We start from the raw sequence: 26,839 nt of genomic DNA on the forward strand, positions 1-26,839 counted from the left end.
GTCTGTCTGTCTGTCTGTGTGTAAGGGCGCGTTTGTTTCGGGTAATCTCCGGAACTGCTGACTGATTTTGCACGGGGGCATTATAGGGCCATTATTATCATTAATTATTTTAAAATTTATGTAAGTACTTGACGTTCTGTTTCGACTTTGGCAGTTCCATTCCGGGTTCTGCTAGTAACTCTTCATTGTTGTATTTATTAGTGAAAGTCGTGGGCATCCTGAAATGTCTTTCTTCATCCAGAATTGTTTGGACTTGGTCAGACAAAAGAGTGGACAATCAGCCCTGTGCGTTTTATCCTTTGTACAAGGCATCGTAGATAATCGAAAACTGGGGATTTTAGTCGCAAAACGATATACGCTGTTCGAATCTCTAGCTCTCTCTCTACATCTCTCTAGATCTCTAGCTGTCTTTGGCAATTATAGATATAATTATATCTATCATTGCCAAAGACAGTCGCTCGCAACCTGTTTATGAAGATCGTCGTGAGAAAAGTCGCTGGAATTTTCAAGATGGCGAAGCAAATCTAAACAATTGACATGTAGTCAGTTTTTCATATTACCACCAGTTAGTAACAATGGTTAAAAATAAATACATTTCATAACTTTATGGAGAATAAGTAATTCTATATTAACAGAAATAAATAAATGTACCACAGCTCACAAAGGGCTCTTTTTAAAATTCATAAATTCTGGAGACGCTTATCACGATGATGGGCGCGCGGGGTGCGTGGAGCTGTGGTTCGTTTAGGTTTAGGGGGTAGGTGCGGGGTGCGGGATAAGTATGACGGGAGTTTGCGCGCGCTCCGCGGCTGCTATCAGCCTCTAACACCGACCCGTGACATTTACATTTTAATTGAAGCCCCGGGGACTGCACCGGATAATTTTCGAATGGATTAATTGTGTTCCCGCAACGAGGCGCTCAATCAATTCCACCAGGCGTATTATCCCACGCTTAAAATGTTCTTTATCTGAATAATTTTAGCTGGAAAGTTGAGTGAATTTAAACAAGATATTTTTACAGTTAGATTTTATTACTTACTTCGCTGGAGCAACGACCCACAGTTGGTCTTGATCTTCGACAAAAGAGATTATAGATTTTTTAAGAAAACTGAATTATCAACATCAGTAATTAGCTAAAAAAATCAATACAAGAATACACAGCCACGGAACAACAAATTTGATTAATTTTTAATAACGTAACACGCAGTTACTTAATTTCGGTTTTGATGAGAAATTTTGATATCAATATTATATATGTGATAAATTATGATATTTTAATAAATTAATAGATTTTTTTATTAATTAAAAAAACCACATACCTACGCTATAAACCTCTGTTTTCAAAGCCGAAACAATATTTTTATATAAATGTTTAGGTAGCGGTACCTAATCATGGCTAAGGAACGCGTGAACTAATTTTAAGGTGAAAATTACTTACCGTGGGTTTTAAAAACCAAAATCTCCGTTTAATAATAATGTTATCTCTGTTTTGTCAAAGATAATGACAGGGATGACGATATATTTTATCTAGATATTTTGGTGTCAGAAACCCACGGTGAATGATACATAAATAACATGAAGTATCCGGTCTTGGCGTCAAACTGTCTGACCAAACGATGGCACCCGACTACCTCTTAAGATCTTTCTGATATCGAAAGAAAGCACAAAAATTAAAACAAACATCCGAACGTAGCAAAAAATGTTTAATGTCGATACAGTTAGAACTTTACCAAACGCATTCAAACTTTGTCATTTTAATTTACGGTGAAAAGCAAGGGGCTGTGGGTAGTTTACTAATGTCACACGTCATTAATCAAGTCTTTGGCGGAATATTTTTTTTTTTATTTAATTCCAAATGTGGATGCTGAATTGTCAACTATCTGATTATAAGCATAAGATCACAAATCCATTGCTATTAAATAGTTCACTTTTTCGTCCATTTGTCTTGATGATGTTCCGACTGTTATGTAAGAAATGGCCCTTTGACCTGAGAGCCTGGGACACACATTCGCACGAACGGAACCGTAAAATTTTACTCATTTGTGTAAACAAACACATCTCTGAGCGAAATTACCTTTTTTATCATTTCCGTTCAGTTTCGTTTTCACTACCTCAACAAAATAGATTATTGCCTGAGATTATTAATGAAAGAATTGACATTTCAAAAATGGCATCTAAATTGATTTTGTAATAAATAAAGTAAATCTTTAACAATTCAAAGGTAGTAAAAAAACAAACTTGTACTTATTAAGCACTGATTTTATGTAACTATGAGCATCATAATATGAACAATATAAACTTATAGGAATAAAGAGAAAATTAGCTTGAGAAAATGAAAATGGTTTGAAAGTAATGTGCGTTCAATGAGATGAAGTGTAAGTAGATATATCTATGCATTTCATATCATATACAGTCTGTTGACTAAATCTGTGTCCAATGTATTTAGAACGGTTCGAGCATTTCATTCAAATTGTCTGTCTCAGACTAAATTTTAACAAAAAATATTTTGAGATCTTCTTATCTATCATGTGCATCAATAATATCATACAAGTGAGTACCAAATATGAGATGGTTCATATAATTAAGCTAGATATAAAGTCTCTCCCGAGGCTTCGTCCGCGCGAAGTTAAAAAATAATTTGTTGAAAAGTTAAAAGATTATTTGTTGAAAAATATTCCTCAAGAGTTTGTGATCTTTTGAATACTACTTTTTGTAATTTAATGATTACCCTTTGACCCATTGATTACAACTTTCCATCTTGTATAATTTTTTGTGATTTTATTTTTCAAGCAAGTTCGCGTAAAATGTCAATTTATAACATTTAATTTAATTTGCACGCTGTCTATACTTATAAAATTTATCCATTTAAAACAAGTCGTTGTACTTTTGACTTTATTCGATAGAGGGCGCAAAATGTAATTGAATAAGTTGACATCTTCTGACGAAAGGTTGAAACTGGATTAAACATTTAGAGCTATATTTTCTTTTGGACACTAGATGACGACATTCTATCGAAATACACGATGTAGAGATTCCTCTCAGATCGTATAAGAGTCAGACACAAATTGAGGGTGGTGGGGGGTTATTAATGTAAGAGTACAATAAAATACGAGCGCCAATGCAAATTGTTCGTCTAGTGTGACGTTTTATCTATGAGATTTTTTCTAACTTCATTATTTTTGTACATCTATATAAGATATTAAGCTGTTCTATCACATCTGGCGTTACTTATGCATTTTTTTAATTATGAACCAATAAACTATTTTAGCTTTTTAAACTTATACATGTCCTGTTTTAAATTCGAAGAAGTTATAAGCAAAATAGTTCGTCTGATTGATAATCGATGCAAAAGAGTTCGTCTAAGATTATTCGTTCTTTGTACAATTATGTTGCATAATTTAAATTTGTAAAAGTAATTCTGTATCATTTTTCAAGTGAGACAATATACATTCTGAAAATTTCAGTTTTTTTGATTTCGATTATTAATGTAAGAATTGACATTTCTAAAATGGCATTTAAATTGATTTTGTAATAAATAAAGTAAATCTTTAACAATTCAAAGGAAGTACAAAAACAAACTTGTACTTATCAAGCACTGATTTTATGTAACTATGAGCATCATAATATGCACAATATGAACTTATAGTAATAAAGAGAATATTAGCTTGAGAAAATGAAAATGGTTTGAAAGTAATATGCGTTCAATGAGATGAAGTGTAAGTAGATATATCTAAGCATTTCAAATTTATAATATTAAGTCGTCGTGCTTTTGACTTTATTCGATAGAAGGCGCTAAATGTAATTGAATAAGTTGACATCTTCTGACGAAAGGTTGAAACTGGAATAAACATTTAGAGCTATATTTTCTTTTGGACACTAGATGACGACATTCGACCGAAATACACGATGTAGAGATTCCTCTCAGATCGTATAAGAGTCAGACACAAATTTAGGGTGGAGGTGGGTCAATAACGCAAGAGTACAATAGAATACGAGCACCAATGCAAAATACTCGTAGTTCGTCTAGTGTGAAGTTTTATCTGTGAGATTTTTTCTAACTTCATTTGTTATGTATATCTATTTATAATATATAAAATTCTCGTGTCACGAGGTTCGAACTTGAACTCCTCCGAAACATATTGATATGAGCATATTCAGCAGGTCTGAGAATGTTGCATAAATTAAATTTTTAAAAATATTTCATTTTTTTAGTGAGACAATATAAAAATTCTGTTTTTTCATTAGTTTTCAAATAATGGGTCGTGGCAAAGCCGTATGTTAAAAGTTTCGAAAGCGAGATTGTGATAATTACATCAAAATATGATGATACGGTTACATCTATGTAGAATATCATGATAGTTTTGTTCCAGCATTTAAAGCAAAAGAACAAGCGCGAGCTACTCGTTCCTTGCAAACACAGCGCTCACGGCGGCGTCTTAATGATAAAATGACAAGTACTGTTTTATTTGTAAAAAGTATTGTGTCCATGTTTTTATGAATTTCACGTAATGTTTTCCAGTTAAAAATAACCGTGTTTAATATGTATGCAAAAGCAATACTAAAATATATATAAATATAAAAACGGTACATAAAAAACATACGTAAGTTTGTCTAAATAAGTACATCGATTTTTCAAAAATCAACTCTTATATTAGCTCATATTTACTGTGGGTTTCTGATACCAAAATCTCCGTTTGAAACAAGAGTCGAGCCTCTATAAATGGACTGGCTATACGTCGTAGTATTTTGTGCGTATTTGATTTTCGCAAATTTGCCGCTGATATGATGGTAGCAATTTGTAGCGGTGGTGTACATTCGAACAAATAATATATATAGCATTGACATTAACGGGCGCCTTCAAATTGAAACGTAATGATAGCAGTCACTTCCAAGCAATCGCCTCTTCGATTTATAAAGATCAATGCTGTTAAATATAAGCAGGCGAGCGACGCGAGCGGCCAAATCCGCGCGGGGCCCGGCGCGCTTGCTTTGTGTCTCACCTCCTTCATCCCCCTAAAAAACACGAAAGTCCAAGAAAGAAGCGCCTTAATTATTTTACCAATATTTACTTTATTTTACGCTTTGCACTTCTTTCTATACTAGACGAACTATTTTGCATCGGGGCTCGTATATAGGCCAATATAGCCACCTCCCCATCAATGGGAATGTGCGGAATTGGATAGAATTGGAATTACATACATACTATCATATCTAAATCTATATATATAAAAAACAATCTCAAACAAAATGCACTCAAAAGTAACATAAAAAAACAATTTCAAACAAAATGCATTCAAAAGTACCATAAAAAACCATTTCAAACAAAATGCACTAAAAAGAAACAAAATAATGACATGAAAACTTCTTTCTTTCTTTCTTCTCTCTTTCAAAAACCCTCTAAACTCTAAAGAAAGTTCTCTTCTTTCTTGTAACATGTCTATATTGTATAATTATTGTTATTTCGCAGTCGGTGTCGGCCAAAGTAAATATAATATTATACATTTTATATTTGAGATGTATGAGACATACTTACGTTTATGTCCCTACTTAGGCCGTAACCGACTCCAAAATAACAATAATTATACAATATAGACATGTTACAAGAAAGAAGAGAACTTTCTTTAGAGTTTAGAGGGTTTTTGAAAGAGAGAAGAAAGAAAGAAAGAAAGAAGTTTTCATGTCATTATTTTGTTTCTTTTTAGTGCATTTTGTTTGAAATGGTTTTTTATGGTACTTTTGAATGCATTTTGTTTGAAATTGTTTTTTTATGTTACTTTTGAGTGCATTTTGTTTGAGATTGTTTTTTTTGAAGTCGGCTATTTTTTTTTCTTAAAATTTTTGTTTTATTTCACAATTTTTAGTGAATTTGAAGTTCAATTACAAATTTCCTTAATACGTATGAGGAAAGAAATAAAGAAAAGGACTTTCCTATTTAATATGTGTGTACTTCAATTCAAAAACTAATTTAGAATGCAGCAGATAACCACTTATCCTTTAAACAGTGAAATAATTATCAAAATCGGTATACAAATTGAAAATTAACGAACTAATACATCGTAGCGTGCCTTTAATTTAGTCCAGCCGCGCGCCGCCGTAGAATTATTCAAATGCGCGTAGTTTTTAACAATTTAATATCTTCCAAACTATTGATCAGAATTACATAGTTTAAAGGCTAATGTAATCTGCATTTAATACTCTAGCCATCAAACATATTTATTTGGATAAGGATTCATATCGAATATAATATAATAGCGCCGTAAGCTTACGACGCTGTTTTTCGTGTGCATTTTAATCGAAGTTTGTTCACAATAACATGGTTTTTGTGAGACATCCATAGATGATAGATATATGCCACCTGAGACTTTTATTTAGCAAATTTAAGGATCTATAATTACTCCATACATCATTTTAATGTAGGTCATAAAATTTGACCTACGTAAGCCCAGAAAGCAAATTTGTGCTATTCATTGTAACGCGATGTAGCATTTTTCGTTTCCGCGTAATTTTATTCTTACGATATCTCCGAAACTATTAGACAGAATGATATAGTTTTAATTGCAAATATAATCTACATTAAATTCTCTTGATAATGAACATGTTTATTTACATAAGGGTTACTACTGAACTTGAATAATAGCGTCGGAAATAGGGCATGAATTTAATTAATGTTTCGTAAAGAAAAAAATGGTTATTGTGAGAAAACTATAAAAGATAGATATATGCTATCGCGGACTTTTATTTAGCACATTTAAAGAGCTACAATTCGCCATACATCATTTTGATGTAGGTCTTATAGTTTAGCCTACGTAAGCGCTGAAAGCAAAAATGTCCCTAATTTTCGCAACAAATTTTGAAGCTATATTCAAAATATACTAGTCTTCTAGTTATTTAAAAAAAAAAACAAAAAAATGGGACCCACCTGCAAGCACTTCCTTTCGTTTAAAATAATTTTTATCAAAATCGGACCACCAGGGACGGAGATTCGCGGTAACACACATAAAAAAAAAAAAAATCAGTCGAATTGATAACCTCCTTCTTTTTGAAGTCGGCTAAAAATTCAGTCGAATTGATAACCTCCTTCTTTTTGAAGTCGGCTAAAAAGAAAGTTGTGTTAGTTACACCATTTATAACTCAAGAACGGCTGAATCGATTTGACTGAAAATTGGTGGGCAGGTAGCTTAGGACCAGGAAAAGGACATAGGATAATTTTTACCCCGTTTTTTTTATAATTTTTTTATTCCGCGCGGACGGAGTCGCGGGTAAAAGCTTGTAATAACTAATAACCATGACATTGTAGGTTTTACTGTAATGATCAGCCCGACTGGTACCACTCAGCAGCTGCACAAGAGATACCGAAGTGGAAATATTTCCCTAAATTCAACAATTCAAGTCCATTCCTACCCATTCATTTCTAATGAGAAAAGAATGGGAACGGGAGACGGACAAATAGGTAAAGGTAATTTTCGTTTTAAATTTACCTTCGCCTTAGTTAGTTTTAAGGGCTCGATTTCCGAAATTCCACGGCTGGAGCGTATTTTGCCTTTGCCTTTTTAACAATAAGTTATTGCAGATATCTATTTGTAGTGGTCACTTACCAACAGGTTAGTGCTTGTTCGCTAAATCTATATATATATAAAAGAAAGTCGTGTTAGTTACACTATTTATAACTCAAGAACGGCTGAATCGATTTGACTGAAAATTGGTGGGCAGGTAGCTTAGAACCAGAAAACGGACATAGGATAATTTTTACCCCGTTTTCTATTTTTTATTCCGCGCGGACGGAGTCGCGGGTAAAAGCTAGTACATAACAAAAATGACAAAAAAGTAAATTTAATGTATATACACTGGGTGCTCTGGAAATGCGTATTAAGAATAAATGAACCAATTTTGTTTATATTACAATTTATTTTGGAAATTAACTGATCTTTTGTCTTTAAAATGACTTTGAATCGATAATCAATTTTATAAAACATGTTCAGGTATATGTTATTTTATTGTGTATCCAAATAATTAATTTTAACACATATATAAAAAAACACTCCACAAACTGATGTTGATATGACATAGTGAACTAAAACACATATTCATATACCTACATAGTGATTAGATAAAGTTAAGTTACAATTTCTTTATCAAAATCCGGGTTTCGCTAGACTGCTACATTTATCAAGATGACTGGGCATAAGTTTCGAGTGTGTCATATGTTTACAGATAAATATGAATATATTATAAATAAACATTAGTCTCTCATAGTACGGAATTCAACCATAATTTATAATAAAAAAATATCGATTATAATAGATTTTTTATATATAATAGTTTTACATTAACTGTGTCAAATTTCATGATAATCTTTTCGACAATTTTTTCGCTCTAAGTATTTAATAAAAATGACGGAATAATCTTTATGTAACAAATTCTAAACGTTTTATCAATTTGTGTACTAATTTTCTGAGGAGAACATGTAAATTTATTAATTTAATTTAAGCATACATATATGGATACTACTTTCAAAATGAACATTTTAATATTTCTAATGTTATTACTACCTACATTACTTATATTATTATTATTATTTATTTATACAATATCACTTATGCCTAATTTCCATAAAATAAGTTTTTATAAAAATATTAAAAAAATAATCTACATACATCTATAATGTAAATTTATATCAAAATGTATTGTCAGTATTTACACTGACCTACTATTAAAATGACAATCATAAAATATATTAAATTCAAATTCTAATTAAAAAAATATCTCACTTATACAACTCTCTATGTGTTCTCACAGCCAAAACATTCATTGAATTCTTATTATATCTGTAGAAATAAGTGTATAATAGTGACATCCGATTTATCGGTGCATGTGCATGTGCGGTGCATGTGAATTTGAATTATTATATTCACATGACGAATAGAAAACCACCAAAACATCAAGATGTTTTGATCTTTTCTGCATCTATCTTCAATTTGTCATAATCCTCCTTTACTTTTTTGCATTCACTTTGTAGATCTTCAAACTGACTCTGAAAGTAAATAATGATTTACTCTTCCAAATTTTTAAATAATATAAATACAAATTTGGATGGCTTTAAGAATTGATGTTTGTTAAAAGGTATCCCAGAACAGCTTGATCTTGGTGAAATTAGGCATAAACGTGGAACATAATCTGAAAGAACACATAGGCTACTGGGTTTTTTTCTATTCCATGGGGACGGAGTCACGGGCAAAAAAATAATAATTAAATTATGTTTTGTTTGGTCGGTACAGTTTCAAGCACTAATAACTATTAGTTAATATTGCATTATCCGATAATGAGGTTGTAGGTAATAATTGGTGTGGTCATGACCTGCATAATTGCAATTGTTGATAGAAATATGACAGTTAATAATTATAATGAACTTATGTTACTTCAAGAATCTAATATATTTAAAAAAAAAAAACAAATTTTGCAGCAATGCAACACTAATAGGTACATGATAAAATTACATTAGTGATAATAAACTTTGATAGAAACAAAAACAAAATGCACATGATAATGTGAATTGAATCTTGATGATAATGTGAATTGAATTGATACCCAAAATGCACTTTAAATGTAAAGGTTTAATTTCAATCATGAACAAGTTGGACTAACTTTGCACAAATTTCTCCCTACCTGCTATTTTATCATATTATGAGACATCCTAAAGGTAAGTAAATAAACTATGCTAAACAGCTTTTGAGTTGGTACATTGGACAGACAATTACTCTGGTTTTTAACTTTTTAATTAAAATGGCAAATACTACAGAAGTATGAGCATAGGCAAAACTTTTAAGGACAAAATAGGGAAAGTATTTCGCCTGCTTAAAACATTGCTTGAATTGCTGAGCCGAATACAATGTTAAGCATATTGAGGCATAAAGACATGTGCAGGTAGGTGCACATATTGAGGTGGATAATAAAAAGTTCACATACCTGGCATATTGCTATATGTTGCTTCATTGCTCCACAACTTTCTAACACATCTTTGTATCTCCCCTTATCTGCTTCACGGGCTTTTTGTGTCTCTGTTAATAATCTATCGATACGGTTTTTATATTCTGTAACAACTAAACATAAAAATATTTATTTGTAATTATTTATAATTAAGGGTAATTTCGTGGCTAGACGTGGCTTTTATTAGGTGAATGGGTTTATTTTTTCACCATGTCCGATTTTTCTAATAAATACTACTATCACACTTTGTAATCTTCACCTAAGTAAAATAAGGTTTACGTCAGTCAGGGTCTTAGTTTTTCAAATTAATTACTAGTTCATTTACCATTTAGTTGATATTTTATTGATGTCAGCTCAGACATACAGCGGTTTCCAGATTCAGTACTGTTATAATCTGATTGTAGACTATTCAAATATAAATAAGCAATCCAGACAAAGAATGTGAAGATTAAAATGGCGATCAGAAATCTCCCTTTAGTCAAAGAACGCAAACTCATTTTAAAGTATATTTTCTACAACTAAAAGCAGTGTCGGTCTTTAACTAAATTAATCAAATAAACAACCTCATTCAAGTTACTATCAAATGAAATTTATCATATATGTAAATAAATTTAACGTTTATGATTTATGTGTCGTGGTACATATTTAAATCAGAATATGTTTTATTAATAAGAGACTTAAAATTTATCATTATTTACTTTTTTGAAGTGACGTTTGTTTGATTTGACATTGGCACTTACGCTGTCTCTTTTAAAGATATATTTTACGCAGAAAAAACTGTAAAAAAAAGAAACAATTACATTGAATAAACTTAATCATTGTCCCACACAGATAAGATTATTTAGTATTCTATTTATTAAACTTACGCCTTATCTCCCTCATCCACAGCTTAAGCTGTTCGGTGCCGAGCAAGTGGCGGTGGCAACAAAAATAAAATTTGCATGCAATCTGGCAATATTAAATTAATACGACCTCGCTCCTCCTCCTCCTCTCACTCCTCATTCGTTTTTAGTTTGTCGCTGCGCTGTCTTTAGCTGTGTTAACTTTTGATGAAACGATTGTTAGGTACAACCTAGTTTCGTATTAATAATTCCTTTATTAATTAAAATTTTTGTTCTGTTATTAGTATTTTTAGGGGGAAAACGACATTTCTTAGAAATAAGTAATATAGAACAGGTAGACATGCCGCGACACAATGATAAATAGTGGTATATAAATAATAACCAAAAAGGTACTGTTATTTTAACAGTACCTACTTCCAAACTAAATTGTGGCAACTACATAGAAAGTTAACAAGCTGTTCGTCTCTTTCCATTGAGAAGTTAGGCAGGTAAGAATCTTTATTTTATGTAATTTGTTTAACATATTTTAAGATACAAGTAATTTATAATTTTAATTTTGGATAATATCAAACATTCACTACAAAAACCATTGTAAGTCGTATTCAACACAATGAAAATTAAATATTGTTTTGGATCGTAGACAGTAAGCATATAATTATAAAATCCACGTATATCCATGGAGAGTGCCTCGGCGGATTAGACTTTGACACCAGCTTTGCGTGTGTGCGTGTACCACTGCGAACGTGTTAAATTATTTATATAATTATGTCAGTGTATTGTGTTTGTGTAGCTGTGTGTGATAAAAACGATTTCTCTTTTATTTTAGGGAAATAAACTTGTTTTAAAATTAACGTTACGTTATTTTACGTTAACGTTATCCAATAGATTTGTTCAAAATGGTCATCATGACAACATAAATTTTAAATTTGTTTATGATATAAACACACTACACAACAAATACTTCCTATGATTTACTAAAAAAAATTGTTTACTTGAATACTAAAGTTTTGGTGAATTTATTAAAGTTATACTTTCTGTAATGGACTGAAATTATTTCTTAATTAATAGAATATAAAGACTAAAAATAAAAATAAATGTACATAAAAAAGTTACATTTTTCAATCATAAATAACAGGATGTACTCTTTTAATTTTGTCCTCTTAGATTTTTGATAAGGTAAGTCTTATCAAATACACACACTCACATACAATTTAACTAGACCGTCTCAATAATTATTTGATAATGTCATCATTATTTGTTTGTCAATCATGACTGTGGTGTATAGACTTCCGTCTTGGTTGTCTTATGCACCTACTCCCCATGTCAGACCGTGCAGTCATGTTTCAATAGTCTAGTGAAATGGTAGTTAACCTATTGTGGTATTTTGACAAAATATATAATTGTGCCACCTGTGCCAAAACGTGAGTAAAATAAACAATATATAATAAGACAACAGATTTACAACAGCCTTGGTCATCCAAGGCTCTAAAATTTCGAACTCTTACATTTTAAAATACAGCTTTTCTTATTGTGTGTAAAGGGGAGAAAATTCCTCAATAACAACAAAAAGTTAATTATTTATTTAATAAACAAAACAGTTTTATAATATTTGCTCAATTTGGTTCAAACTCATTTGAACAGGCTGATACATCTGATCAAATTAGTCTTTTAAAACTGTGCTAGTTAACGCTTACCAATGTAAATATTAAAACTAAGTTATAATAAAACTTTTAATCCCTTTTATTGTCGAAACATTTTGCTTCCACATTACATGGATTTTATCTCAACAAAATTATTCTTTTATAAATTCAGGTTGGATGGATAAAGTTCATATAAAGTAAAAGAACCTAGAAAGAAGTAATGTACAATATTACCTACCTAGTCATGAGAAAGGGATTAATGTTTTGCAAGATCTAGTTTTTTTTTACTGCTACCTCTGTAGTAAAGCCATAATAATAAGAGTCATGGTAGTAAGCCAAAATATTAACAATGGCAAAAAATAATTCTGAGAATAAGTGTCAGAGTGTGTCAAGTGTTTTTACCAAATTTGGTAAAAATATAAAGCATAATTATGGTAATAATTTCTATTTAATAGAATAACAGTGTGTAGTTACGATTACGTCTTTCATAACAAAAAACAATATTTGGAAAATTCTGAAAATTAACTGAAGCAAAATAAAAATTGACTATTTTGAAGATTTTAATACAATGCATGTTGACTACACATCAGTTTAAATAGTCATAAAGCATTTTATGTATAGTACTTATAGTACATTTTGTCATGATGACATTTACATTTTTTTTCTTGCTTTGCGTAATTCTTTTCTTGCCAGTTCTTTTTGTGCAACATTTTATTTTTAATAATGTAATCAAAGAAATATCTTACCATGGGTTTCCACTGTATTACATTTACATTTACAAAAACATTATCGGTTTTTAAAAGGATTCAGACCAATGTGTTTTTGTATGGGTGTTAAATTAAGTTTAATCACATTATCTTCATTACTATTATAAGAGTAAGTTATCCCTTATAGGTAATTTGTTTATTTAACATTTATTATTTTTAACTGTTAATTATGATTTCTCAAAAAGTAATTAACATAATAAATTCATGTAAATATACTCATTTATAAATGAGTATATTTACATGAATTTATTATTAATATTTTTATTTAATTATAAATGAAAATCTATTTAAATTTTTAAATAAAATTTAAATTGGTTCACTTCTTTTCTACTACTTTATTTCTTAAAACAAGTTTCTAAATTATTTACGACTTGACTTCTTGTTAAGTTAATTATATAAGATAACTAGCTGTCGCTCGCGACTCTGTCCGCGCGGCATTATAAAACTTAAAAAGTAACGTATATGTTTTTCCAGACTATGCTCTACATTTATGCCAAATTTTACCTTCAAATAAACATCCATCCATCTAAACATTCCCATTAATAATATCAGTAAGATGATGTTAGTCATTTCTCTTCATAATTGCTGAAAATTGACTATTATTATTATAATTAAAAAAAATTGAAGCTTAAACTTAATAAAAATTAAAGTGGTTAAGAAGACCGACCACATTTAATTTTTTAATTAAAATGGCTAGATTTAAATTATGGTCGAATTTCGATCACTTGGCGACTACTAGTTATGTTTAATTTAATACAAGGGTGTTTTGTTGTAAACAATTTATTTTAGGGACAGTAAAATTTGGTCGGACGATGTGAACAAGTTCACGCGACCTTTGATCTATTCAAACAATTGAATCTTGGCATTGTTTTAAGTGAAATTTGTTTGAGGTGTGCAACGAAGTCGATTACAAAGTGAATAGTTTTCATGTTACGTAAAGATACTTAATTTTGTTTGGATTCTCTGCTTTTCCTCCTTTGTTTTGATACTCAGATATTCTGATTAATAAAGCTTGGCGTTTCATGAACAAGATGACCGGTACATTACACTACAATTACAACCATTAATTTGTTTTACTGAGTAAAATAAAAGTTATTCGAGATTAAAACAATATCAAGTTGCATCAAATTAGAAAAGAAGAAAGTTAATCGATTATAAACATTTTAAATCTATTCAAATTGTACCAAACAACTAAAATATGTTAACGCAACACCAGATGTAATCAAAAACGAGATAGAAAAGTTTGAACTAGATGCAGAGATAGTATAAATAAATATTGTAACATCCATTATCTATATATACCAAAGCGTGACATGTGTGTGACATCGGAAATATTATTATGTAGTGATATAAACATAATTTGCTATAAAATTAATTAGCTAATAATCCGAATAGAAACGTCCGTTTGGTGACACAATTTATTATCAGCTAACTATATATCTGTTCACTAATTAACTAGGAATTAAGTATATAAAAAGTGTTGTTCGTGATATTTAATGTCTAACTTTGTTAAGTAATATTAATATGAATTAAAGAAATAAACTATAATCTAATTGTTACGTTAAAATCTTTGATTTTAGTACTAAAATCACAAGATCTTTTGCCACACATATACAACTAAAACGCAGTATAAAATATTTTTGCCAAACATATTATGTTGAGTATTTATATATCATACTTAATATTATATATGCTACTGTTTAGATAGATGTTTGTTTGAAGGTATCTCCAGAACGGCTTTACGGATCTCGATAAAATTTGGCATGGATATATTCAGGAAGAACACACAGGCTACTATTTGCTTACTGATTCCTCGCGGACAGAGTTACTGGCGACAGCTAGTTATAAATATAATTAACAATATAGTGAATTGCAAAATTCTTATTTAAGAGTAAACAACTTTATGAGAATGAATGACCTTTAATGTTTCGTATGTTTCCAATTTAAAGTTATTCTAAATGTACGAAACTATGAAACACAGACGTAGCTAAACTATACTAGGTTATCGGATAGCTGATATCAAACATAGTTATAAGGAACGAATGTTGTATTTATTATTATATAGGTAATTCTAGTACAGATTGAAGGAATACTTAAAAGTTATTCTGTTCTGATTAATTCCACATTGATATTTCTTAGGTCTTCATTCATTGTTCTAACACAAGTGTATTTATCAAACGGCTTGCTATCTATTGTTCCTTTATAAGAAGACTAATCGAAATATTCATGATTGAATAAAATGTATATTTGTATTGCATAATGCGAAATTTGATTTATATATTGTACTCTTATGTGTAACACACATATATTTATGAATATTTTATAAAAAAAGATATCGTAGTGAATGGAATTTATTATTAGTAAAAATATTTGGTTTTATATTCTATTAATACGAAAAAATTACCTCCAACCTTCTATGAAGCAACCTTCTTTACATTTTTTTCTTTGAAAGATGGTTTGATACGGTTTTTTGTGTCAATGGGGAATAAACCAATATTTTTTGTGTCCTATGAATCAAGTGTTAAAAAAAATTGTACCGTACAGGTTGGGGTCGAGTGAAGCTAATTCAAGATGGCGGAAGCACACTCTGCGGTCGCGTTCTCTTTTGCAATTACCCACGACGGATGGGACGTCAACTTTGATCGGGAGGTGCTCTATTTGGTGTGGGAATCTGGCCTAAGGTCCTGGAAGAAACGATTAGCGCGATTCAGGGTTTGTAGATTACGTTTTTTTTTCTTTAATTCAATGTTTCAATATAGGTAATAGGTTGTACAATTTCGACAGTTGCTGCTAAATAACGGACACATGACAAACGTTGAACAATTAACGGTAAATAACGGAAAAACTAGAAATCCGGTTGTTAAAATCGATTGTGAAATAAATCCGTGATCATGCCATTGAAGTAATAGCCACTAGCTGTTGTGCGAATTGTCCGGTCATATAACTAATAAAAAGAGATAATTATAAGACTAAATAATATGTGTGTTTGTTGTGATCGTATACATGTTTTTTGGCGGTAGTTCACATGGAATGCAAGAAGGCGGACATTAACATCGACTGAATCTTGGGGGATTTTTTGAGTCAAACATTTTCCGTTTGCAATTTTTTAGTAACCTGAATTCGATCTTCGCACCAACTGTAATGACTGATAATCTGCACAACTTATACCTAAAATATCTTTTGAATTTATAATTTGACCGAGTTATCGCAATATATTTCTAAATAATATAAGGAATATAGTAAAACCATTTAGATATATGTCATAACAAAATCATGTCACCATGGGTTTGATATGTTACTAATATTGCTTGACCATTAGATCTGCGAAGTCCGACATTAACCATAATGACAAAAATTGGCTTGGTCCTTCCTCAATTATAGTGTTTAGTACCTATATAGGTAAACTGTTGTGTAGCGTTCTAGTCTGGTTAAACATCACGTTTTATGTCCAACAAACACGTGACTGGTGCTATAAATGTACTCCTTGACCACTATTCGCAATGCAATTGTCGGTTCCGGTGGGTCCTTTTACGCGAAGTTATGTTGTGTACGAACATCTTTTGTAGACTTGAATTCGCGCGATTCAATATTAAATAATACTTTGATTACTCACACAATATGCGTGCACACTTCAATGTGCATTATGCACTAATCGACAGACTGTACTTGACCGCTGGGAGCAAAGTTAATCAACTCATTGCTCTCTTCGATCAGGCAAGTAAGATCTACTTCGTATATGATCCCAATAATTAGAGGTAATTATATTATTACCAGGCAGCATGCGACTGCTGTTTCTATGGCAGCCGCGGCGGTGCTAATAGAAATGGTACATAACTTATATATAAAAATTTACAACCTTATTGCCTGTATTGATTGCTCGTAAATGTTTAAGTATTCGCGTGTATGTCTACTTCTATTTTCAGTTCTTTTTACATAAATTATTCAAGCAGATAAAGGCTAAATGACTTATGCCAGTCTCACACGTGGAAATAACTGAGAGGCATTGCAGTATACGCTTCAGTAATGTTTTGTCTAGGCGGCGTGTGCTTTCAAACAATAGGAGTACTGCAGTCTTCTGCTCTACCTCTCGGTTCCGTCCCCGTGTGAAGATGGCATTTGATTTTGTAATGAATTCAGACTTTAGAAAAAGCCTATTGTCAAAAGACATTTAAATGCGAACATTTGAAAAATACTGTTCATTCTAAGAATTGACAGCGACCCTGTGGTTCTTTATAACTATACTTCGTTTATTAAATATACTCAGTTAATTTTCACTTTTAACTTACGTATGCTTAAAAAAAATAGTCTTATCATGGAATATGTTAAAGATTTATTTTAAGTGATAATTATGAAATTTAGAATGTTGAGTTGTTTTAATTTCGTACTTGGAAAGTTGAGTTTTTACAATTTCAAGGTAATGTTTTTTTTTTCATTATAATTATTTTGATTGACACTTTCTATTCATAACCTTGGCTATATATATATATTTGTTATTTATTTTACAGAACAGTGTAAGCAATGGCGTGTACCCGGGCCATCTTCAATCTCTATACGTTTTATGGGCGTTGCTAGTGGCAACACATTTTGGCGGCTTTAATATACCTTTTGGACTAGTACAAAAAGCATTAGCTGTTTTGCCTGGGTATTTTTTTTAAATTATCTTAAAACAAATCTCATTTACTACATCATTATTATTTTACAACCAAATTGTTTCACATTTCATTACATTTTTATGTTGCTTTGATATTTTACTTATATGTTGTAGTTGTAACACAACGTTGTAGTGCAACATATAAGTAAGTTCATGGCTTTTTCTTTCATATATAGGACAACTACTATGTGGCAAGTTATAGCTTGCTTATTGGCAGCTCTCACAATGTGGTTATCAGTCATATTCCTGATGCGGTATCTGCTTAAAGTTTTACTCATGTACAAGGTAATAATATACCTAATTTATATCACTTTATTTATTTATTTTACTAATTTATTTGAAATAATTTTTCGCCGATGAACTAGAGGATAATTGACTTTCTCTCAGAATTACATTTCATATCAGATGTCTTAAGGGAACTTTCTTAATCATAAGGGTCGATTATTCTCGCGAATTCTTGTTGCTGGAATGGCTTAATTAATTTTGAATAGATTAGATTAAAACGTTCTATGCCACGATATTTGAAATTTTTCACTTATACCACATAAACTGAATTTGCCAGCACCGAACGCTCCAATTCCATTAGTAAACTACCACAGAACTGGTAAAAGTAAGTCAGTAAGTCTAACTTATTGATTTCTCAGAACTCGTGTTACTTCAAATGATTGTATGTTAAACTTTGCTTTCTTAATATATATGTAATAATTGTAGGGCTGGATGTATGAATCTCGAGCGCCCGGAGCGAGGATATCATTTAAAACAATGCTATGGGTTAGTGTTGTCAAAATTCTATCAGGCTGGAACAAACCTAAGCTGTACAGTTTTCAAGGATCTCTACCTAGACTTCCATTGCCGTCTGTTAAAGATACTATGAAAAGGGTAAGCATTATTTTTTTTTAAAAGTAAGATAAACTTTATCTCTTCAATGATTATATCTCCTTAGTTTTAAGGCTATTAATATGCGGTAATATCGACTAAAATAAAATAAATTAATAATTTCGGTTCAAGTGTATTTCATCAATAATTTCTTCAGATGGTCAGAATAATATACTTGTCAGTATAATATAAAAGAAAATATCAAATAAGTTGTTTTAATTTTAACTTATAATTTTATATTTTAGTACCTGAATAGTGTCCGTCCGTTATTAGATGATGAAAATTACCAACGAGTTGAAAGACTTGCTAAAGAATTTGAAGAGACGATAGCAGTTAAATTACAAAGATACCTAATTTTAAAATCATGGTAACGTATTACACCTCAATATTATAACATTTTTCAGTTTTTTAAAAGCGAATTATATAATAATGATAGAAGTCGAAAGACACTTCGTCAGCGCAGAATTAGTAGTAGCCTAAGTTAATCCTGCACACTTCTACCTTCTAGTAAAAGTCCCGTCAAAATCGATACAACCGATACATTTCAGAGATAACGGAACAAAGGTAGACTTGCGGACAATCAGGCAGAAATTATCCAATTTTCATTACAATCAACTCAAATGCGAAGTACGAAATATTATTTTTTCGATGCAGAATTTTTTTGTGTAGTGGAAAAGCAAGGTTTAAAGAAAAAAAGGCGATTAAAATTAATACTGAAAAATACATTGCAGGTGGTCAAGCAACTACGTATCGGATTGGTGGGAGGAATACGTTTATTTGCGTGGTCGCTCCCCATTGATGGTTAATTCAAACTTCTACGGTACTGATGCTATCTTACTTAGACCCACAACAAACCAGGCCGCGAGAGCTGGCGCAATAATACACTTCTGTCTACAGTTCAGAAGACTTATCGAAAGACAGGAATTAGAACCGGTAACTATTTGATATTGTCTCATTTTTAACCGACTTCTATAAGAAGGGGGGTTTTAGTTTTTTTTCTTAAAGTAGCACATAACTGATCATTGTAGCAATCTTTTTATCTTAAATTAAATTTAACCTTAAGCTAATTCATTTACATTAAATTTAAATAATCTTTTTACCTTATTGAGTTGCGAAATGTAGCTAAGATGAGCACTTAGTAGCTCTTCTCTTTTCTTCTCTCGACAAATATAATAAATGGTAGAAGGCAAAGTAGATAACGGTTAGCTTGTTAATCTTTTCCTACGTCATCAATGTCCGCGACAATTGTTACAAGGGCTATAGTTTGAAAGTAGATAACAAAATGTGATGAGAAAGATATGATTTCTTATTATCTTGTTATCTCACTAATATTATAAATGCGAATGCTTAGATGGATGGATGGATGGATGGATGTTTGAAGGTATCTTCGGAACGGCTCAATGTATCTTGATGAAATTTTGCCCAGATGAACATAGTCTGGAAGAACACATAGGCTACTTTTTTTTTTTTTTTTTAATTCACGGAGAAAGTCGTTGGCGACAGCTAGTTATAATATAAATTTGTTTCCAGATAATGCTTCAAAATATGGTACCATTGTGTTCATGGCAGTATGAACGTCTATTCAACACGGTACGCGTTCCTGGAGTAGAGACGGACAAGTTGGTACACTACCAGGACTCTACTCATGTCACCGTTTATCACAAGGGTCGCTATTTCAAACTAATGGTTTACTCTAGAGGCAGATTACTTAGACCTGTGGAAATACAACGGTGAGTTTCCAATTTTACATATATGTATGTGTATGTATAAAAGTTTGAATGGATGGATATTTGTTATCAGGTAACTTTAAAACTGCTGAATGGGTTAGGATGAATCTACAAATCTATATATATAAAAGAAAGTCGTGTTAGTTACACCACTTATAACTCAAGATCGGCTGAATCGATTTGACTGAAAATTGGTGGGCAGATAGCTTAGAACCAGGAAACGGACATAGGATAATTTTTACCCCGTTTTCTATTTTTTACTCCGCGCGGACGGAGTCGCGGGTAAAAGCTAGTATCTATATATATAAAAGAAAGTCGTGTTAGTTACACTATTTATAACTCAAGAACGGCTGAATCGATTTGACTGAAAATTGGTGGGCAGATAGCTTAGAACCAGGAAACGGACATAGGATAATTTTTACCCCGTTTTCTATTTTTTACTCCGCGCGGACGGAGTCGCGGGTAAAAGCTAGTTCTATAAAAGATGAAAACATGTTGATTACCAAATGACTTAAATTTTAAAAATTTATCCTACTATGTTATGCATAAAGTTGTCTAATTTCTTGAAACCTAGAAGCTTCTTAAGCATTACGAAACACATGAAAACTTTATTAAATTGATTTAGTTATTTTACTGGTAAAGAATTTTTTTAATGATATATAAAACGCTTTTAGACATTTTCCATAATTACTCTATGCAATTAATTTCCTGATATAAATTACATAACTCGTAGCATAGTTCAAATAAACAAATTTCATAGCATAACTAATTGATACAATATTATTAATTGAAGTTAATTATCTAAATATGCTTTGGTTATATACAATTCATATATTAACACAAGATTTTACTAAATAATAATACATATATATAATGGATACTATAAGTACCTACCTAAAAATAATGTAATCTTGATATTAAATCAATAGATAAAAATAAATACGCTTTACTGCTTGGTAGGGATGACTCGACATTATTATACCACGAGCTTCTATATTCTTTAGTTAAAAAAAATAACAATACGCTAGAACCTTGAATAGAATCTAGATTAGTAGATAGCAGCAACACGTGTCTAAATTCTGTTTCGTATTTTACAAAAAAAAATGTGAGCCGTCATGGGACGCCTGTCAGATGTGAAACATCGTGTGTGTACAATATGCATAAAAGATAATATTATTAAAATAATATATATATATATGTATCTATACTTCAGTATAGCGTGGCGACCCGTCGCCACGGCAAGCGTCGCCACGCCAACAATTCGGTTTACAAGTGAGCCTATAGATGTTTCACATCAAAATGCTATTATGCTTACATGTGTATCAGTAATTGAAATAAACAACCTAATGTTTTATCTGATCAAATATTAATTAGATGAAAAGATAATTTTCACATTGATTGATATTATTTAACAAAATTTATATCTTTATTCGGCAATTTAATCAGTTATTATTAATTACTAAACAAATTTCAATATTTGTTACCAATTGGATGTTGCCTATTACTCGTATTTATAACTAGTTATCGCCCGTGATTACGTCCGGGCGGAATTACAAAGAATACTTGAACTTTCAAAGAATTTCAACGAGAACCCTTTAGCTATATTGAAGATACGTAACATCTTGGATAGATCCATCCATCCATCCAAACATTCGTATTTATAAGTAAGACTGTGATAAACTATGGTAGACATACACAAAGGCGATTTTAAAAAATTACAGTCAAATTGGAGCGTAAATAACCGTGTCTAATTTTAAATTGAAACATACATCAGATTAAAAATAATTGTAGAAAAATTGCATTCCATTAGCCCTCGGTCTAGTCATTTTAGCAAAGCCCACCAACATGGTTGTATAAGGCCTTTTCACCCCGAACTTAGAGTGATGTCTGTTTTTTCTTTTACATGTGATCTCTAGTCAAATCGAACAAGTCCTTCATGATAATTCGGAACCGATGATAGGGGAAGAGCGGGTTGCCGCATTAACTGCCGGGGAAAGATCACATTGGGCTCATATACGACAGACATGGTTCAATAGAGGACACAACCGTACCTCGCTACACTGCATTGAAAGAGCTGCTTTCAATGTATGCCTTGGTATGTTCATATTTCATTTTTGTTTATGTTTCTCATTGATTTACTGAGTTTACACTGCCGAAACACTCAAACAATATTTTCGTCCATCTTATTGTAATTATTTTTTCATAAGTCAACAGAATTCATTGCATAATAATGTGATTGGATAGCTAACAAGTTATAAGACAGTCTGATTTTATTTCTTTGTTTAATAAGTGGTATTAAAAAAAATATGATTTCTCAGATGATAAAGAGTATGGATATGATGAGAACGATCCTAGCAAGTTAGATGAATACTGTCGTATACTATTGCATGGTCAAGGACATGATCGTTGGTTCGACAAATCTTTTAACCTCTGCTTCAGCAAAAATGGATTCGTAAGTATTATTAATTAACAAAGATTTATTTTATATAAAAAAAAACATCCTGTCATAAGTATATTAAATATTCAAAAAAATGTTCATGCAAATGTTATGTGTATTTTGTAAAAACATATTTATTGTCATCCCTCATATTTTTCTTGAGTAAAAAACAGAAATCAGTTTTTTTTCTTGTTTTTTTTTTCACTGGAAATGTTTGGTTAATTGATATTATAATTTTCACAGGTCGGATTCAATGCTGAGCATACTTGGTGAGCAATAATATTAATGCATATTATCAAAATTATAAAAAAATATTTATTCATACGACATAAAACAATGAAACCTTTTTTAAATAATTTTATATATTTATATTCCCTTGAGTAATATATGTATTAATTCTACTCTTTCAGGTTAATTCCTTTTGTTTGTAAAAAATATAAAAATCTTAAGTCGCACATCTGACAGCACAAAACAGTTTATAAATATTTTTGAAATGAAAAAGTTATTATGGTTTTTTTTCATAGAAAATAATTTTTTCGTCCATTTTCTTTTCAGGGCGGATGCACCTGTAATGGGTCATCTTTGGGAATATGTTATCTGGTTTGAATTACAGAATGGGTAATTATAAAACAATATTTTTTTAAATCAAAAGATTTTAATTTAAAAATACGAATTATTTCATTAAATTATTATTTGATTTTTTATACTTCTTTATATGTACATGCCTGTTGATTTTTTTTTATAGTTTTTGTGTTTTTTCCCTCCTTCCAGCATGTTTTTAACATTTACTTTCTGATTGGATTAAATGAGTTTATTTCTATTATTATTAATTGTATGTTAAAATGTTATTGCTTTTAGTTATACAGCAGATGGCAATGCACATGGTATTATAGAAACAGCTCCTCCACCACCAATAAGATTGCAATGGGACTTGAACAAAGAAGAATTAATGAAAGGAATCGATGTGTCTTATAATGTTGCCCAGAATTTACTAAATGATGTTGACTTACGTATACTAACCTACACCCAATATGGAAAAGGTATATTCATCCATACACCGCTTATTTTTTTTAATAATATTCACCATGCAATGTGGTATTTTTTTAATTAGATAAAAAAAAACATTTTTTTCTTCTTTTTTTTAAACCGAACAAAATAATTATACGGTTGGAAGGATGAATGGGAAAGAAGTGTTTCTGTTCTCTTGTCTGATCAATAAAGTCAATGCATCTGCACCTTGATGCTTATAGTGGTCGCTTAATATAAACCTTGCTACATAACTTCCATTTGCACAGTCGAAATGTAGTTTAACAGTCAATTCAAATGTTTGCTTACACATGTAATATAAAAAAAAAAATTGAGTCACCTTGAAAAATTGGTTATAAATTAACTCAACTGACTAATCCTAAACCCCGGGAATTTTTTAATTTATTTATTAAGGCATTGGCCCCGGGAAACTACAATTCGAACCACTTAGGATCCAGGCATTCACTTAATTATGACAGCTCACTAGCGCCCCCTGTCAACATCAAAAATGTCACATAATCCTCTTTGTACTGCAGCTGGCATGTCATTTTATATGTCTTAATGGGTTTTATATATATTTTGACAAACAACAGTGATAGCAGCGCCATTATCACCGGTTCAGAAATCCTTATTTGAGTCTCAACTTCGAATAATATTATTCTTTTCATGTATTTAGGTTTCATGAAGAGTTGCCGCGTGTCTCCGGACGCGTTCATCCAGCTGTTACTGCAGCTGTCGTACTATAGGGACGCAGGTCGCTTCTGCCTTACCTACGAAGCCTCGATGACGCGCTTGTTCCGCGAAGGTCGGACTGAAACTGTTCGCTCCTGTACTATAGAGAGTACTGCATGGGTCCGCGCTATGGAAGATCCTAATGCGACAGTAAGATAAAACATATTTTTTTTAATACTTAAAATATTACGATAGGTTTTGATTTCCGTGACGTATTTTTTAATATATATTTATTTTTTCAAAGAGAATTTGAGGCATAAGGTACACACCTTTAGTTTTAAGTGTACAGTTAAACTTTGCAGTTAAAACTGAAGGTGCGCACCTGCTTTATGTGTGACAAAAGATGTGTCATGGCAGACTAAAGTCACTCTACTAAAGTAGTAGTATAATACCTATTAAAATTTCACCACAATGTGTTACAATTTAAAGACACAAATATTTAATTATATTTGTAATTTATTTCAGGTTGAAGAACGCATGCAGCTGTTCTTGAAGGCGAGCAAACGTCACCAACTCGGTTACCAAGATGCGATGGCGGGAAGGGGCATCGACCGTCATCTATTCTGTCTCTATGTCGTCTCCAAATATCTTGAACTCGACTCACCTTTCCTACAAGAAGTCTTCAATGAACCGTGGCGACTATCCACCAGTCAAACACCACATGGTAAATAATGTCATATAAAAAAACTAATTTAAAATAACATATCAAAAACAGCGCAAAAAATCAAGTTTTTAAATCCACGAAAAGAAAATTTTTTCAATATCTAAATTGATTTTGAAGAATAACTTAAAAAAAACGACAATAACTTCATAAAACAGCTGATGCCATATTTATTTTCAGGTCAAACGAACATGTTGGATATGAAGAAGTATCCGAAATGCGTAAGCGCAGGCGGCGGCTTCGGCCCTGTTGCAGACGACGGTTACGGTGTTTCATACATTATTGTTGGAGAAGATACTATCTTCTTCCATGTATCGAGCAAGAAGAGTTGCCCTATAACGGTATGCATAATTATCTAATAAATAGCGGTTGCCATAATTCAAAATTATAGTTTTTTTAATTATGAAACATTGCTTTATACACTTTTAACTCCGCTTTTCATGTTCATACATTTACACTATATCCTTTAAAAAGGGAGTACAGAGTTTTCGCTTCAGTTATTTTTATAATAATATTCTAACAACTTATCTTATTACCAGTCGCATAATATTTATTTAAAATAATTGTCACCGGGAACTCCGTCTGCTTGGGATATAAAAACATTAATAAGTAGCCTATTTGTCTTCCCGACTATGTTCTACATCTGTACTAAATTTCATCAAGATCCATTGAGCCGTTCCGGAGATACCTTTAAACAAACATCCATCCATTTAAGTATTCGCATTTCTAATATTTGTAAGATTAAATCAGTGATTGTCAAACTTATTTCTTTCACCGCCCCCTTTGAAAACCAATTATATTTCAGAGCCCCCTAATTTTTATTCAGCCCTAAAACTTAAAAACCATAATTTCATTACTTTAATTAATTTCAATACCCCCATTTTTTGAGCCTCTTATCGCCCCCTCCTAGGTTTGAAACGGCCCCAAGGGGGCGTTGTCGCCCACTTCGGGAAACACTGGATTAGATAAAAACCCGTTGCTATTCTACGCTTACGAAAAATCATATAAATCTGTATACTTTAAAATCCATTCATGGAGGCTACTCCACTATGTCATTTAAGTTCGAAATTATGTCACTTAAGTTATAGAATTCTTAATGATTTTTTTTTCAGAGCTCAAGCAACTTTGTGAAACAAATCGAAAGGTCTCTGAAGGATATCAAAGAGCTCTTTACAGAATATAATAAACTTAAAAAAAAAAATAATGGTATAAAACGGTTAGTTTCCACTGTTGTAACACCTGTGTAACAACAATATTACCATCTCATTCATTCTTTTTAGAATAGAGATAACAATAATGTTTGCATATATGTGCTACAATGGTTGAAATTACATTGTAATATCAAAAAACGCTTTTATAGCATAGATAAATGCAATTTTTTTTCTTGTTGTTGTAATTTGTAGTTTATGATTCTTTTTTTTTTTAGATGTAAGTTTTGAATTCAATACATCACCGAAAATAATGGTATCCATTCAATAATTTTTATAGTTCATACA

At 31.3% G+C, this 26,839-nt stretch overlaps 2 protein-coding genes across 2 annotated transcripts; one reads left to right on the forward strand and one right to left on the reverse strand.

The window, feature by feature from the left end:
* Positions 1-8,783: 8,783 nt before the first annotated feature.
* Positions 8,784-10,905, reverse strand: LOC106720033. Its single transcript, XM_045686283.1, has 3 exons — positions 10,851-10,905; positions 9,964-10,097; positions 8,784-9,031 (listed from the first exon to the last, which is right to left on the reverse strand). Exons 1-3 carry the CDS (start codon positions 10,864-10,866, stop codon positions 8,939-8,941), a joined length of 243 nt encoding a protein of 80 aa, XP_045542239.1. The 5' UTR covers positions 10,867-10,905; the 3' UTR covers positions 8,784-8,938.
* Positions 10,906-10,971: 66 nt separating this feature from the next.
* LOC106720032 (carnitine O-palmitoyltransferase 1, liver isoform) lies at positions 10,972-26,624 on the forward strand. Its single transcript, XM_045686284.1, has 17 exons — positions 10,972-11,314; positions 15,778-15,945; positions 17,739-17,875; positions 18,061-18,169; positions 18,596-18,763; positions 19,006-19,127; positions 19,492-19,693; positions 20,291-20,490; positions 22,404-22,582; positions 22,806-22,939; positions 23,168-23,193; positions 23,480-23,542; positions 23,783-23,964; positions 24,627-24,832; positions 25,148-25,346; positions 25,524-25,684; positions 26,456-26,624. Exons 2-17 carry the CDS (start codon positions 15,805-15,807, stop codon positions 26,588-26,590), a joined length of 2,364 nt encoding a protein of 787 aa, XP_045542240.1. The 5' UTR covers positions 10,972-11,314; positions 15,778-15,804; the 3' UTR covers positions 26,591-26,624.
* Positions 26,625-26,839: the final 215 nt, after the last annotated feature.

Source organism: Papilio machaon, chromosome Z (genome assembly GCF_912999745.1).
Source record: "Papilio machaon chromosome Z, ilPapMach1.1, whole genome shotgun sequence".
In the NCBI taxonomy this organism is placed as follows: Eukaryota; Metazoa; Arthropoda; class Insecta; order Lepidoptera; family Papilionidae; genus Papilio; species Papilio machaon.

Bases quoted from the DNA above. Each gene is read 5' to 3' on its own strand.
- LOC106720033 (XM_045686283.1), bottom strand. The intron at 9,032-9,963 runs GTATGTGAACTT...ATTTACTTTCAG, and splicing joins AACATATAGCAATATGCCAG to AGTCAGTTTGAAGATCTACA.
- LOC106720032 (XM_045686284.1), top strand. From the start codon at position 15,805: ATGGCGGAAGCACACTCTGCGGTCGCGTTCTCTTTTGCAATTACCCAC. The intron at 22,940-23,167 runs GTAAGTATTATT...TAATTTTCACAG, and splicing joins GCTTCAGCAAAAATGGATTC to GTCGGATTCAATGCTGAGCA. The intron at 23,543-23,782 runs GTAATTATAAAA...TATTGCTTTTAG, and splicing joins TGGTTTGAATTACAGAATGG to TTATACAGCAGATGGCAATG.